At 46.1% G+C, this 14,939-nt stretch overlaps 1 protein-coding gene across 5 annotated transcripts in view; it reads right to left on the bottom strand.

The window, feature by feature from the left end:
- Ano2 (anoctamin 2) overlaps positions 1–14,939 on the bottom strand; it is a 326,914-nt gene that overhangs the window by 24,310 nt on the left and 287,665 nt on the right. For all 5 annotated transcript variants that reach the window (XR_015452355.1, XM_087214186.1, XM_021248110.2 and 2 more), the window contains one exon: positions 7,447–7,592. Coding sequence is in view for 4 of the 5 variants with exons in the window: in XM_087214186.1 (XP_087070312.1) it covers positions 7,447–7,592 (146 nt within the window). In the remaining variant the exon portion in view is untranslated. The remainder of the gene's footprint in view (positions 1–7,446; positions 7,593–14,939) is intronic.

The raw sequence follows: 14,939 nt of genomic DNA, 5'->3' as shown, positions 1-14,939 counted from the left end.
CCTTTGCTCTGTTCCTCAAAACACCTCTGGGAATCTGGGAAAGCAATACTGACTCTGTGTTAGGTCCTAGTTCCAAAATACCAGTGGTCCTGCATCGACTGGGACACAGCACACTGTCAGTTTTGCATGCAGACTAGGGGAAAAACTCATTCTCTGATTTAAGTTTCCAAGGGGTCAAGCAAAGAAGAGAGGCCCTCGAGAGGACATGGTGGAGGCAGAGCTGAGGCCCACCCACAGCTCAGCTGATGCTCTGGGAGCCTGTGCATCTGCTCCTTGCTGATCATGGGGAAAGACTGCCATGTGGAGGGACAGGGACAAGAGAAATCAGCAGTAGTGGAACAGCAGCTATCGCCATGTCTTGTCCACTACGCTCCGGACAGCAGAAACCGTCTCCTCAATGAGACTGAGTCTGCCTTCAGTCTTCTCCCTCTCGGAGCTGTTCCCAGAGCTGCCATGAGGAGCAGCATGGATGGGTTCACATTACACGTTCTCTTGTTTCCTGGCTTACTGGGGGGGTGGGGGGACAGGATGGGCTGGTGTCGGGGAGGGGTAGAGAAGGAAGAGAAGGACGAGGCAGGGGGCACAGGAGGAGGAGGAGGCAGAGAAGGAGAAACAAGCATAACCACCACTCTTGATAATCCACTCACCGGATTATCAGCCCATAAAGAAATGAGAAGCTGAGCAGTGTTGTTACAAAGAGAGATTCTTTCTGCCTAGATATGAGGAAGCCAGAGACAGATGAGCTGATACCTCATTTACTCCATCAGCCCTTCATGGGTTTACCTGGTATGCTCTTGCCTGGGGCCCTTGGGCACCTGGAACAGGCACCCCTGTCCAGTCAGGGATGGTTATCTGAAATCCCGTGAGACAGGAGCTAAAGGGATGCTTCTGGAGCAGCTGATGGGAGAGCTGCCCTTGGGCATGAGCATGAGAAGGCACAGGGAATTCCAGGTCTTGCAGGGAAGGAGGTGCAGGATGTGTGGTGGGACAATGGAGCTGTGTGACCGACAGGACACCTCACAGGGAAAAGGAGCCGAGTCGATGCTGGCAAGCGGCTGGGGGATGTAGGAGGGAAGCGAAGACGCCGCCAAAGATGCACACGAGGGAGGGTCACGGACACTGGGAGTCCAGCAGACTGTCGGAGGGAGGGGTGGTGTGAGCAAGCAGTGATGGGAAAATTTCTCAGTTAGGGGCCTGGAAGGCAGGGTGGGGCCGTTTATGGGGTAAACAACTCAGAATACAGAGAGGGGAGCTAAGTTTCCATGCAGAATAGTTTAGAAATGCTTCCTGGCCCTTCATCTAAAGTCCTGAAACTCAAGGAGGTAATAATCGGGAGGCGACCCTCCTGTGTTTGGCATGATCTCCAGGACCCAGGGATGTCTGGTGAAGGTGCACCCCAGGCCGGAAGCAAGAGGATAATGGGCAGCTCTCCATCACACATTCCTGCATGGCCAGACGGAGGGAGAGGTCCCAGCCCCTCTGAAGCAAGAGGCAGCCGGACCCCGAAGCTCAACAGCAGGGGCCACATCTGTAGTCCCTGCGTCCCCAGTGCTTGGCACCACAGGCTCGCCCTTGGGGTCACGAGGAGCAGATGATACAGAGGAGTTAGTTCCTGTGGATGCGGAGGTTCTGCCACGTCTTTAGTTCAAGCCAAGTCAGCCTCAAAGTCACAGGGTTCTACTCTGTCCACTCCCACAAAGGACTGGATGACTGAAAAGAAAGGGGTAAATGAATACCACAGGTGGCTTTCCTTTACAGGAAATCCTGGTAATAAGTATGGCTTGGGAGATGGAAATAACCACATGTATAGATATATCTGGGCATGCCCGTGGTAGAGAGGGAAATATGAATGACACGGGATAAAGAAAAGTGAGTGTGTCGGCTGCTGTCTAAAATGCCTTCCAAAGCTCCCTGTGTGGAAGGGTCACAGGCACGCATATGTGGCCCCTGAAGGGATACAAAACAAGAAGCAGCCTGCAGACGCCCTGAATGCTGGGCCAGAGGATGTGAATGGTGTCTCAGGAGAAGTCAGTAACACTGAAGGACGGCCATAGAAAGAAGGATGCGCTCTGGGGTGCATTTAGAAAATACACTCTAGAAATCGAGAAGGACTCGTGAAGGGGGAGTGGGAAGCGGGGGGAGACAAGGCCCGATGCGTCTGCAGTAATTCAAAGGAGAAAAGGTGAGCGTTCCAACAGGAATCCAAGTCTTGCTAGGGGCAAAGTCAGTGAGCAGGGTCCTCCAGCCACAGTCCTCGTGCAGCTGGAAGGGTGCCGTGGAGAACTGGATAACTCGGATATGGCTTCCAGGCCTCTAATACCCTGGTCTCCTCTGAGGCAGATGGGTCTGCTGCCTTTCCCCACGGCAGTGTGATTCTTACAAGACTCGGTGGACGTTTCCAGAGGGCAGGAGAGACTCGGGGCCCTTGGCCCTTCAAATTTCAGTATTTAACTTTCATTTCAAATGAAGAGTAAGTAATTGGCATTCAGGATGCACCTCCCTTTCTATTAGAGCTTAACAATATTTAAGTATACAACCGAGAAAAATGAGATTTCCTCTAATGGTTGTGTGAATGACGGAAGAAATTCATCTCACCACCCACAGAAATGGCCCAAGGGCCACAACGTTTTGGATTGCATTTAAGAATGTGGGGTCAGCTTTAAGGGGGAAAACCAAATTCCTGAGCTAGGAAGGCAATAGCAATTGTGTTTTGGATGACTAGAGGGGCAAATGCATGTGGATTTTAGATAAACAGATGACAAAAAGAGCTCACTGAAGACTGCGGACTTGTCAAGCAGACCCCTGCGGGCTTAAAATTCTCTGAAAGAACAAAGCTCTCAGGGTGCTTGGAACTGGCTTCTGAGTATGAGTCTCAGAAGTGCCTTGGAGTCTTGAAGCGTCCCTTCACAATTCCAAAACTGATGGGACAGGAAGAACCTGCAGTGTTCGTTACATTCAGGAGCTTCAAACTATTTTCCGCAGTAAACTTCCTGGATTCCTGAGAAATTGGACTCCTGATGGAAACAATGGTGGTGAATGTTCACTAGGAATCTATGCCTACAAGCACTGTTTAGCTACTTTGTGTTCATCATCTAATTCTCAGAACCGGCCTATGAGGTAGGTGCTATCAACATCAAAGCCACTGTTTAGATGGGAAAACTGGGTCTGGATGACTGTAAGCATCAAGCCCGGAGCCACACGGCTACTTGCTGCAAGGTCAGGATTGGGAGCCCAGTAGTTTGACTCCAGACCTTTCCTCTAATAACACCATGCAGAACATAATGAGTCTGATGGCACATACTCCACTGGAGGGTGAGGAAGATGGTCCAGAGGCAAGAGCAATGAAAAGGACCTAACCCAGAAAATTCTGTCTGCATACTCACATAAAATGAAGCAATATTGTCATTTCTCTGAAATGATTAAATCCTCAGCAAAAGAACCTAAAGAATTTCTGTGGGTTTTCAGCATGGAAAACTTATGCCCGACCCAGGCCTTACTTCTCTCCCAGACAAGACTACATCAGTGTCAACTGAATTGTCCACTGCGCAGTATCAGTGCCAACCTGAACTCATGACGCTGTTCTGGTCTCCAAACTTGTTCTTCCCTCCAGGTGCCCATAAATATTTGATGAGTGAATGAATGCACGAATGACCTCATGAACCCGCTACCACTTGCTTTTCTAAAGGTCAGCAGTGGCTTGTAGTTGTGAGACACTGCACTTGCCAGTCCTCTTCCTTGGAGTGATCTTCTCTACCCTTTTCACTAAAAAGTAGGTCCTCTGCACCAGAGGGGACCTTAAGGTCACTAAGTCAACTTCCACCCTAGAACAAGAACTTCTTCAGAGGATCTCAGAACCACCACACACCAAGCCCTGTTTTAAAAATGACCCATTTGCCTCTTAAAGTTATTATTACAAACTCATCTCCATTAGGAAATATTCTCCACTAATTAACTTTCATTCACTCATACACTCATTTTTGTTTATCAGACACACTGTGCCAGGACTCTGAGGGGCACAAAGATGAATGAGCCATGGTGCCTCCTCACTGCTCCTTCAAACCTAATAGACTGGGTCTAATGAAGAACAGACACTGTGGGCAATGGTACCATAATTCAGTTAAGATCCCATCTGCTATACATGGGGTCAAACATGTGCCCCCAAACATTCATGTGTTCACAGGTGAGGATTTGGAAGGTCGTTAGATTATGGCATGCTAACCTCATCAATGGACTGATTCACGGATAAATCCATAACTGAATGTGCTGATAGCAGGTGGAGGCTTGTAGAAGCAAATCACTGTCTTTGAAAGATATAACTTATCTCCTTCCTCTCTCTCCCTCTTCCTATTCTCTGCTTCCTGGTTGCCGTGATGTGAATAGCTGTCATTCATCAGGATGTCTCAGCCAACCAAGGACTGAAACCTTGAAACTGTGGGCCAGAATCACCTCTTCCTTTAAGTTGAGTCTGTCAGGTATTTTGTCCCATCAATGGAAAGATGACCAACACACAATACATCAGTGTGTGTACCAAACACGATGCCAGGACAGGAAGGCTAACAAATCATGATCCCACTCAGGAGGAACCAGGGATTGGTCTTAAAAGACTTCACAGGGGAAGCACCATGGAAAGCTACGTTAAGGATGAGCCTGGAAGGTCCAGGAGAATGAGGTGGAAAGGGAAATGCACAGGGGGCTGGCAATTTCCAGCTTAGTGGATGGATGCTGATAATTCTTCCATATCACAAGACTTCAGGGTGTGGAATAGTTAGGGTATTCCCTGGAACTGTGCTTTCATGCATTACCTGTGGCTAGGTGAATTGGTCTGTTTTTGTTTTTGGAAAGTGGTTTGGTAAAATGAATCAAGCACCATGTAATGAACCTGTCTTAGATCAACTACTCACTCTTGTCTAAATTTACTTTGATGAAATATTAAATGTGAAATACTAAATGCTACACAAAGATAGTGTTACTGTGTTAGAGGATTAAAGCCTGGGGAAAACTGGAAAATGATCTTCCATGCTTTTCCCTGGAAGACAGGTACAGTGGTACCTTGGTTCACAGACTTAGTTTTTTCCATGATTCCAGTTGGAATCATGGAATGAATTCTGCAGCCAGAATCATGGATAGAGTTAAGTTTGTGAAATGAGGTACCAGTGTAAATATATTATGCTACATTCATTAGAGGAACTACTATGCAGCTATAGTTGTGAATATTAGGTAATAACTTGGGAACATTTATTATAATGATAAATGAAAAAAGAAAATGTATATGAACACAATTTTATTTTTAAATCTTATAACAAAAAGGGTCTAAGAAATGGCTTTTTTTCCCCCCAGTACTGGGGATGGAACTCTGGTCCTTCCACTTTCAAGGCAGATGGTGGAACCACTGAGCTAAATCCCCGGCCCCAGAAATGGCTTTTAAGTGCTTTCAAAAATTGGTTTTGGATGAGAGAAGTTTTGAGAGATACTTTTCTTTGCTTTTTTTTTTGGTACCAGGGATCGAACTAAGGTCCTTCCGCTTGCGAGGCAGGCAGCGGAACTACTGAGTTAAATCCCCGGCCCATTTCTTTGTTTTTTTATATTCAAAATTTCTTGTCCCATACACGGTTGCTTTTTTCACTTATAATCCATGTAGTTAATTCTTTTTGTTTTTTTAAAATCTGTGCTATGGAATTTATTCTCCAAAACCTTGGTGTTAATTTTCTCCTCAGTCACTGAGTCTTCCAGTTCATTTTGTTTTTCCCTCTTCTCCTACTTTGTAAGTACCCAAGTTTGAACAGAGTGGATTTAACCATAGCAGCTGACAAAACAGAGCATATTTCCCTGTCCTCTGCCTTCCTAGGGCCTCAAGCCCTTTAACAGAAACAACTCTGACACTGAACATAGCTTTTGGATGTGATAGGCACTCCACGAACACCTTCACAGCTATTAATTCAATAAATACAACAATCCCATGGGGTAGATGTTGTTATTGTTATTATTGCTAACAATCTGAGATACATAAAGATCAGCCAGTTGCTTAAGCTATCCAGGGATAACTTCGATCAGGGAAGTGGGGTTTGAATCCAGGGAATATGGCTCAAGGGTCTCTCAGTCCCTCAAATAAAGTGCACCATGAAATAGGCAGGCAGGAATGCCAAACTGCATAGATGATGGGGGGTGCTGAGGGTGGAGGCAGAGAGGCAGAGCTGAGGGCCTGGTGGAAGCCCTTCCCCGTGGGGCCTCGACTGCTGGCAGTGACGCTTTCTTTCTGGCGAGTGCAGAATGGCGTGTGAAAGAGGGGCAGGCGCCTCAGTGTGAGAGTCTGCCCACGGCTGGTGAGAGAGGGGAAGTGGCACTTAGCTAAACACGCAAAGTATCCTATAAACCGGGTCTTCACATTTTCTTTGGCAATTGCTCCCGAAGCACATAGCATGACTGTTCCTTCTCTGCTAAGGCGATTTAGATTACAAAAAAGCTCAGATATTGACAGATCTTTCCTGGCCATCCAATGCAAACCCTGCCCATCCCTGTGCCCCTAACATACATACACACATTCCTAAAGCAGAACAGGACAAATGCCCACCAGAAATAAAGAACACAGAGAGACATTTTTAGCTCCTTATTAAGAGTGAGTGACCAAAGCAGTTAGGTCAGGAGTGATTGGATGAATACAGTGACCCGTGCAGTGATATTAGGGACTGAATGAAGTGCTGAGTGATTCTTATGTTGGCTCTTCATAATCTCTAAATTGAGTAAACATTCAGATGCTATATCTGGGCTCTTTATTTGGTATCCTTTTAATTTGTTGGTTCTAAAACCTAGAAAGGGCTTTTCAGACACCCATCCCAGTAGACCAGAGCCTGAAGGTAGCTGGTCCAAGCTGGAACATGTCTTATAACAGAGAACTCTTGGGTTCTAAGCTTACTTTTCCTGACATGCATGCCTGCCCAAGTGAAACAACCAGGGGCCCTGAAACTGGGCATCCACCTGTCGCTCTCCACACGACACCCAAATTTTTTGTTGAAAATTTGGCATCTTACCAGGCTTCACCTGATCGGAGTGGGGCCCTTCCTTTATGACTCTTGTCAAAGACGCATATTTCCTTGACATGGGTAAATTTTACTCTTCTTTCATGGAAACTGCATTCCTAAATTCCAAATAGCACCATTTCCCTTTCATCTTTATCAATAATAGAAACCACAGGAATGGACCCCAGAGACCAAATTTTTCATTTTATAGATGAGCAGCGAAGGGCTAAGAAGACATCGACCTGGAAGCATCTATCAACTCAGGGACAGCTGCTCGGCTCTCACTCAGCATTCATGTGGCACCTTTGGAGACCTGAGTGGCCTCGCTCAGGGAGGAGCAGAGGCTGCCATGCCCACAACCCGGTCTCCTCCACCCCGCACCCACGCAAGGACCACGCATCAGAGCCCCCCTGAAGGAAGGGCCAGGGCTCACTCATTTCCATGTACTCCGGAGTCAGCCCTGTGTACGGCTCCAGGCTGTAGTCTAAGTCCCACTGCTCTGGAGGTTTTGAATGCTCAGGGTCAGCTTCTCCAGGTTCTGTCTCATCTTTCAGCTTCCGAAATAGTTTCTTTAGTTTCCTAGAAAAGAAATAGAGCAGTTGCTGAAAGTCACCAGAGAACAGGGTTATTTCTGCAGACAGAAGGGAGCAAGCAACCATGTTTTGACGTTAAAGCCACCTCTTGTCTCATGACAGACACTAAGGAGACAACTTCTCTCTTAAAGACAAGCTTCTTTATGAAGATAATGAAAGACTCACTGCCCCCGCCCCCAACAGAAGATGAATTTATTTAAACCCAAAGAAAAGTTTAATTCTTCTTGCAACCGGAGTTGGCACTTCCTGTCAAATATAAAGCCAGTTCTACTGCCTAGCAGGAGATCTGTCCACTCTTCATAGGGAACAGGAACAGGAAGGTCCAGAAAGTAGGAGAAAGATGCTTTCCTCACAGGTGAAGCATTTCTCGGATCCCAATAACATCTCCTTTCCATTAAAGTCAAGCTACACATTTCCCACCACCAGTATGGACTGAATTTTTGTCCTCCCCCAAATTCACATGTGGAAGCTCTTACACCCAACTCAAGTGGTTCTGGAGACAGGGCTTCTAGGAGGTGATTAAGATCAAATGAGTTGGTAAGAGTGGAACCCTAGTATGATGGGATTGGTGCCTTATCAAGAAGAGGACGAGAACTCCATCTGTCTCTGTCTCCCTCTCCATCATGAGGGCACAGACAGAAGGCAGCCATCTGTGAGTCAGGAAGAGCCCTCTCCAGGAACCTAACCCTGCTGGACCTCACTCTTGGCTCCAGAGCTCTGAGAAAATACATTTCTGTTGCTTAAGTTGCTTGATCTCTGGTATTTTATTATGGTTGCCTGAGAAGACTGAGACAACCACATTCAGGGTTATTTTGGTCTAGATTGATAACAAGATAATAATGGCCCAACTTCCCAGGATTGGCAGGAGGATTAAATGAAACGATGTTTTTATAGTCCTTAGCACAGCATTTGGGCATTGTGAACAGTAAGGGATGAGAGGTATTACTACTTTTAATATTAAATGCTGAAATATTCCCGAGAGTAAGTCTTTCCTCATTTCTCATTGATGCACAATGCATAGAGAATAAAAATAGGGGAAGGACTGAGGTGCCAGTTCTGCTAACCGAAGAGGAAGTTCCTAGGAGATAGACAGTCAGGAGAACTAACAGCAGAGCAGCCAGAATCAGGACCCTGAAAACGCTAAAGGATTGTGAGATGCAAGCTCCCCCAGTGCAGGACTCACACCTGCCAGCCCCCAGCTTTCCTCATTCAAACCTTGTGCACCACACTGGTGTGATCAGCCACCTCGCTCTGCTGTCACAACACCTTTCTGACAGTCAGTGGGGATTTAATGGTTCAAATTAACGTCCTGACAGGGTCTTTTCTAGTGTCATGTGCCACCAAGCCAGTAATCAATCTTCAGTGCCAGAAACCAGCTGTGCAATAGCAACATTCACAACTTGTCCACTATATGTTCTTGGCAAAGGTTCTTCAAACCCTGTAAAACTTTGGTTTTCTATCTTCGAAAAGAAGAAATAAAAACTAACACCCCCATAGGTTCAGTGGAAGAAGACAATCCATATGACAGGCTCAGGAATTGGATTTGCAGTGAGTGTACTACTGTCACTGTCCCTGTCATCAACTCCACCCGGAGAACAGCAGCAGGCTTAACATAGAAGACTGTGCAGCATGGGTTAGGATCCATCAGAAGCAGCAGTGAAAAGGGTTTCCTAATAAAATAGCAAATACTAAATCTACAATAATTAAGAAACCGGGAAAACTAGATGAAGCGTAAAGTTTCTGAAGCCAAATAGTGCGGACTAGGTCAGACACTATCTGTGAATCAGTGAAAGAGTGGTTGGGAAAAACAACAGAAAGAAAAGGAGAGGCAGGGAGAGAGGCAGGGAGGGAGGGAGGAGCCAAGGGAGGTCTAGAACTAGGCTCAAATTAAGAATTTTCTTCCAGGCAACAGAAAACTTGGCCAAATCTTTAGTAAAGAATAATCGGTAGGTTTAATTATACATGGGAAATTGAAGAAAAGCATATATTCCTTTTCTACTTCTGAAATGCTACTAAAATAATGATGAATGAATAAAATGTATAAAATTATAGATTAATGAAAACAGTCATGGACACAGTCCCATGCAAGAGACTGAATGACTATCTTGGAAGATGGCTCATGTATGAGGAGCTGGCAAAGCAGTGACAGCTGAATACCAGGTGTTAGGGTGGAAGACAGCAAGAAGAGCAAGCCAGCCCACGCTGCAGAAGCTCAGAGTGGCGCAGGAGTTGGGGCACCAGGTGTCCCGCAGGCAGGGCGAGGTGACCCTAACATCTCTGTACTCTGCCCAGGTGACTAGCACTTCCTAATACCAGCAGGAGCAAGAAATATTTCTGCAGAGAAAATGAACTAAGGAGAGCGTGGATCCCAAGTGATTCCAATAGGCTCAGGTGGAAGGTCCCCTAAGGTGACAAGCAGCAACTGCAGACCTGTGCCCAGAGCACTAAGGACAGGCGTGGGCTGGAGACAGAGAGCTGAGAGTCAGCACAGAGGGGCAGCCGGGCGCTGGCAATGAACACAGGCTATGACTGGAGCAGGAGCCGGCAGGGAGCCCTGAGGAATATCAGTAGCTACAGCTGGCCTGGGGGGACAGGAGCCTTCAACACACAAAAAGTAGCAGTCCACAAGTAGGCCTATGAGCCTGTCATTCCCGAAGTTTCCCTCACGGATATCCCGATAACCATTAAAGAAATTAATCAGGAACGTCCTTGCAGAGCAGGATTTAAGAGGAATCCCGAGAGCTGAACAGCGTGCAGATGGGCCATTTGGAAAACTTCAGACTCTGATTCCGACCGTATGAGGCACCCGCTTGTTAAAATAACTCCTTTGAAGTTACCCCCTTGGCCTTTTCATCTGCTCTTTCTTCTGTCCCTCTGTAATGACAAATCTTAGAAACTCTCTGGAAGGCTCCAAGCTTTTCCTCTGCCTGTGCCCTGTGGCCTCACACCTGGACCATCCATTGTCACACCTTGGGTCTTCTTATCACAAGTCTGGGCCAAGGTCATCTCTGCAGACCTGGCTCTGTGGGCCCTCAGCCTCACATGGACAACAGACAGGAAGTCATCTGCCACCCGCCTCCCCCTTTCCTGACACCTGGCAGGGTTCCAGTGCATCCCCTAAACTTGGACTCAACGTCAGAGTCTGCTGTAATTGAGGAGAACACAGACCTCCTGTAACAACTCTAAAGAGAGATTCCTTCATGTCTTGAAATTATACATTTACCACATTTAGACAAAGAAGAAAAGTTTGTGAAATCTTACTAGCCGTGTTCAGGAATCTATCAGAGCTATTTTGGGGTGTCACTACACTTAGTAAGAATAAAGAGAGACAGTTTGCCAGCAGAAGTATGGACCTGTCTGCCTTCAAAAGAACCCAGCCCATAAAAACGGTGGTGCTTACCTGTTCGCAAAAACTCCACCTCTCTGCACGACACAGGCTCATTTCTAGCTCTGCTACAGCAGTCACAGAAGCTAAATTTGAGATAAAATTACAGCAAACAGGTGGGACGGCATGCCGTGCTTCAGAGGTACTGTGCAGGCTGGACTCAGAGCTATACAGGAAAAGTGAGACTCTGAGGGCGAGGGAGACATCTACCCACAGACTCAGGTGACCAACAGTGTGAAACCGGACTGCCACACCACGTGGCTTGGTGGAGTCATCTCAGGAGCTGCCGTGAGCATTAACCTGGCCAGTCATGTTTAAAACCCCTCAGCTCCACTCTGGGAAGCATCTGCCACAACTGTGTGGGTCCCAGGAGCTGGCATGGCATGAGTGAGGACAGCATGGGACCAGACCACGCAACCAAGCCTCATCTGTTATCATGACATCAGTCACAGGGCTGGCTCTAAAGTGCTTCCTTTTAGCGCCTCCCTTGGAAGATCCCAGTTTTCCATCCCCAGGGTCTCTGAATGAGACCCAGTGGAGAGATGGGGCCTGCCCGCCTGGTGAGCGGGGGCAGAGTAGGGCTTCCTGGTGGCCCTGCCTGGGGCACCTGCCAGACGTAGGGTGGAGTTCCTGGGATGCCTTTGGGAAAATTGTGCCTTCCATCTCCCTGGGGTGCCTGGGGATAAAGGCACTTCCCGCTCTGCTCACGTTCAGCCTGACTACAGCCAAGGCTCAGACTCCAGCCTGGGCCAGCGCACCTTTAACACCTCCCGGTGACGGCGCGGCTTCCTTTTGGACAAACAGAATGCGCAGCGGTGAGCAGCTTGGGAGGAAATGATGCCACACATTTTGGTTTTATTGTTTTCTTTTTTCCTACTGTTATACTGTTATTTGCTGTTCATAGTAATGGATAGTGTTCACTTTTCATTTTCAGAAATGTTATAGATTAAAATGAAAGGTGTGTTGGTTTAGAAAAAACTAAAATGCAAAGAGCTGTTTGGGTAGACACAGGAAATTTTTAAAGCTGGTTTTACAAACAACTAAAGATTGGGAAACAATATTCTAATTCAAGAAGTCTTCTGAACTGTACAATTCTCAAGGCATAAAATTGTTATTTTTGTAGCACACACACGTCTGATGGCAAAGTTGTAAGCTCAAGAAAAGAGGTAATTAGAGTTGACTTCCTGGACAGTTAATAAAGGTCAATTAGACAGACTTCAACATTTAAAAAAGTTATAAGAATCTTAGGGAATTGATTTCAGAAAGAGATAATGAACTAAAGATGATTGATCTTATAACTATATTGTTATCACGGTTTTTGACCGCCAAATATTATTGAGTGCAAACATTTACTTAATTCCTCAGACTTGCTTTGTTTCAGTTGTCTTTTTCTGGTACTACGGATCAAACTAAGGAACACTCTATCACCGAGTTACATCCTTAGCCCTTTTATTTTTTGTATTTGTCTCAACAAATATCCTGGGATGGCCTCAAACCTATGATCTTCCTGTCTCAGCTTCTCCAGTGCTGGGATTACCACCCAGCTTGCTTCTATTTTTAAAAGTCAAACTAAAAGAAAATCAAATCTAACTTGTCTGGTTAGCATTTATCTTCCTTCTACTCTGAAGGCCCTAGAGTGGAAAATTATGAACCAAAAGCCACTGGCCCTAGAACAAAAGCGAAAATAAGTGTTCCCAAGCTGGGCCTTCACAGTCTCACTCTCTGAACTTGCAACAGTCACAAAACATCACCTATAAATGTGAATGGCTGCACAGACGGTGCACTGCTGGCTGCCTGCAACCCCCATGAATGGGTCTCGCTTTCTCTGATGTCTATATTTTTTGAATAGCTGAGCATTTTCCCCAGCCATTTCCTTTACATAACCACGTTAGATACAAATATTTCCAGAATAGATTTCTGATGCCACACAGTGAATATAATGCACAGCTTGCATTTAAACCCAGATCTTTTTGGTCACTAAACTTCTGCCCTTCAGAGATCTCTTAATGACTACTGGGTATAATTTGAATAATTTTCATGACTTCTTCCTCATTGGCACGCTTAGAATTTTTTTACTTTAACTCAGAAAGACTCTTTCTAAAAATTTATTTTGTGTTTTTTAACTGTGCCAAAAAGATGTGAGCAGGTGCTTGAATTCTGGATTGGAGGGATCTAATAGAGAATGTGCTCTGAGTCAATAGCAAAAGACCTAATAATCACAATCACAATGATTTTCTGTGACCGAGCTCAAAACGCAACACACAGGTTCATAAAGAACTTGGAATCAGGGGCACAGTCTTTGCTCCACTCCTCTGGAGTCACCTGCATAAGTACGTTGTATGGGTCCTTTCCCAGACTGGACCCTGAAAGGAGGAAGCACTGAAACTGAGGCTTGTCCTTGCACTCAGCAGGAACCAGCCTCACTTAGCAGAGCAGAGTTTCTTGGGGTTCTGGAGCCCCAAAGCCTCTTAGACATGCTTAAATTGCCACTATGTTTATCGAGAGATGTGGACAGCAAGACTTTGTGAGTTACCATGCAATTGCCATTGATTAAAGTGTGGGAACTTTGAAACACACAAAGTATTAAACATACACCAACCATAAACAAGAAAATTTGGCCTTCAAGGCAAACCACCATGTGTTATTTCATCTGCTGTGGAGCTGATGGAGAACATGCCAGCACTGAACTGTCCAAACATGCCTGAGGTTTTGTCTCTCTCCCTCTCTACAAAAGGCTTCTAGGTCCAAAGAAAGTGGGCAAAGCAGTAAAGCAGATGTGCAGGGATGAAAAGTGGGCATCTTGTGCCCACAAATTGTCTAAAATTCTATCCAGAGGAGAACAGCGATGCAATGGAAGGGAAGGTGCCTTCTCCAGATGGTTCAAGGGGAGTGAAGACTCTTGCAGCAGGTGGAGGGGCTGCCTGCAGAGCTTTGAAGGGGCCGGCTGTGGCTTTGATATTATCTGTGCATTTCTGGATGTTGGTCCATAAGAAATGCTGTCTGTGTTTCTCCAAGATGCTAAGCTCCCAGAGAACAAGAACCATGTGCTTCACTAGCATTGCTCGACTATTACTTAATGGCTTTAGTCAAAAAGCAGGGAACAAGGAAAGGCTTCAAAAGCTTGAACTTCTGGCGGGTAACTAAAGGCCAGGCAAGCAGGAACAGGGAATGATGCTCCCACCAATCCACCTAAGTATGACCTGAGCTTGTCCCATGTGTAGACAGAAAGCACCCTGAGCATTCAACCTAATTCGTGGAGTATGGTGGTAAGATCCTGCCAGAGGATTAGCGTGACACAGGGCTCTCCTTTCTTCAGGTAGGGCTCTCAAGAGTTTACTACCCTGGTAAACTAAAGTTTCTCCATTAGAACTTTTTCTCTGTAAATGTGTTTCTGCAGAAGATCAAAGAGCAGCCTCCTCAGGGGACCTTTCTGAGAGTGAGACCCACCCCAAAGCAGGTGTTTCTGATAGAAGACGTTGGACCATATACCCCTTCGTGGCTCCTTTCAGACCAAAGACTCTAGGACTCAGTGACCTTTAAAGAGATTCTGGCTCTTGCTTTTACCTTGTCTCTGCCATGTTCTGAGACCTTGGCCAGAAAACTGCCAACTCTTCAAGACTGGTCATCTCTTCTGTAGCATTACCCAGGCATGAGGTGTTTATGATGAGACTTAGAGTCAGTCTGCTGTGTGTTTGGAAAAGATACCCATACCCAAAGGAAATGGATCTCTAAAGAAAACAATGGTGGCCATCTTGTAACAGGATGATGGCAGTTTCCTTTCAAGACAACTTGGAAGAAGCCTCTCTGCATCTGAAGGCTTCGTGAGCTGCCTCTAACTCCTGACCTTGCCTTCCTCTGACCTTGAGTGGAATTTGCATGGCACAGGGAGCATGCAGGTATGTACACACTCTTTTGTTTCCCAAACTAAAAATTCAAAGTCTGGGAAGA

Source organism: Heterocephalus glaber, unplaced genomic scaffold, assembly GCF_053883595.1.
Source record: "Heterocephalus glaber isolate CG9 unplaced genomic scaffold, H.glaber_assembly_v1.0 deba00001444, whole genome shotgun sequence".
NCBI lineage: Eukaryota > Metazoa > Chordata > Mammalia > Rodentia > Bathyergidae > Heterocephalus > Heterocephalus glaber.
The sequence above is the reverse complement of the archived record's forward strand: the minus strand, read 5'-3'. Positions and strand labels throughout refer to the sequence as shown.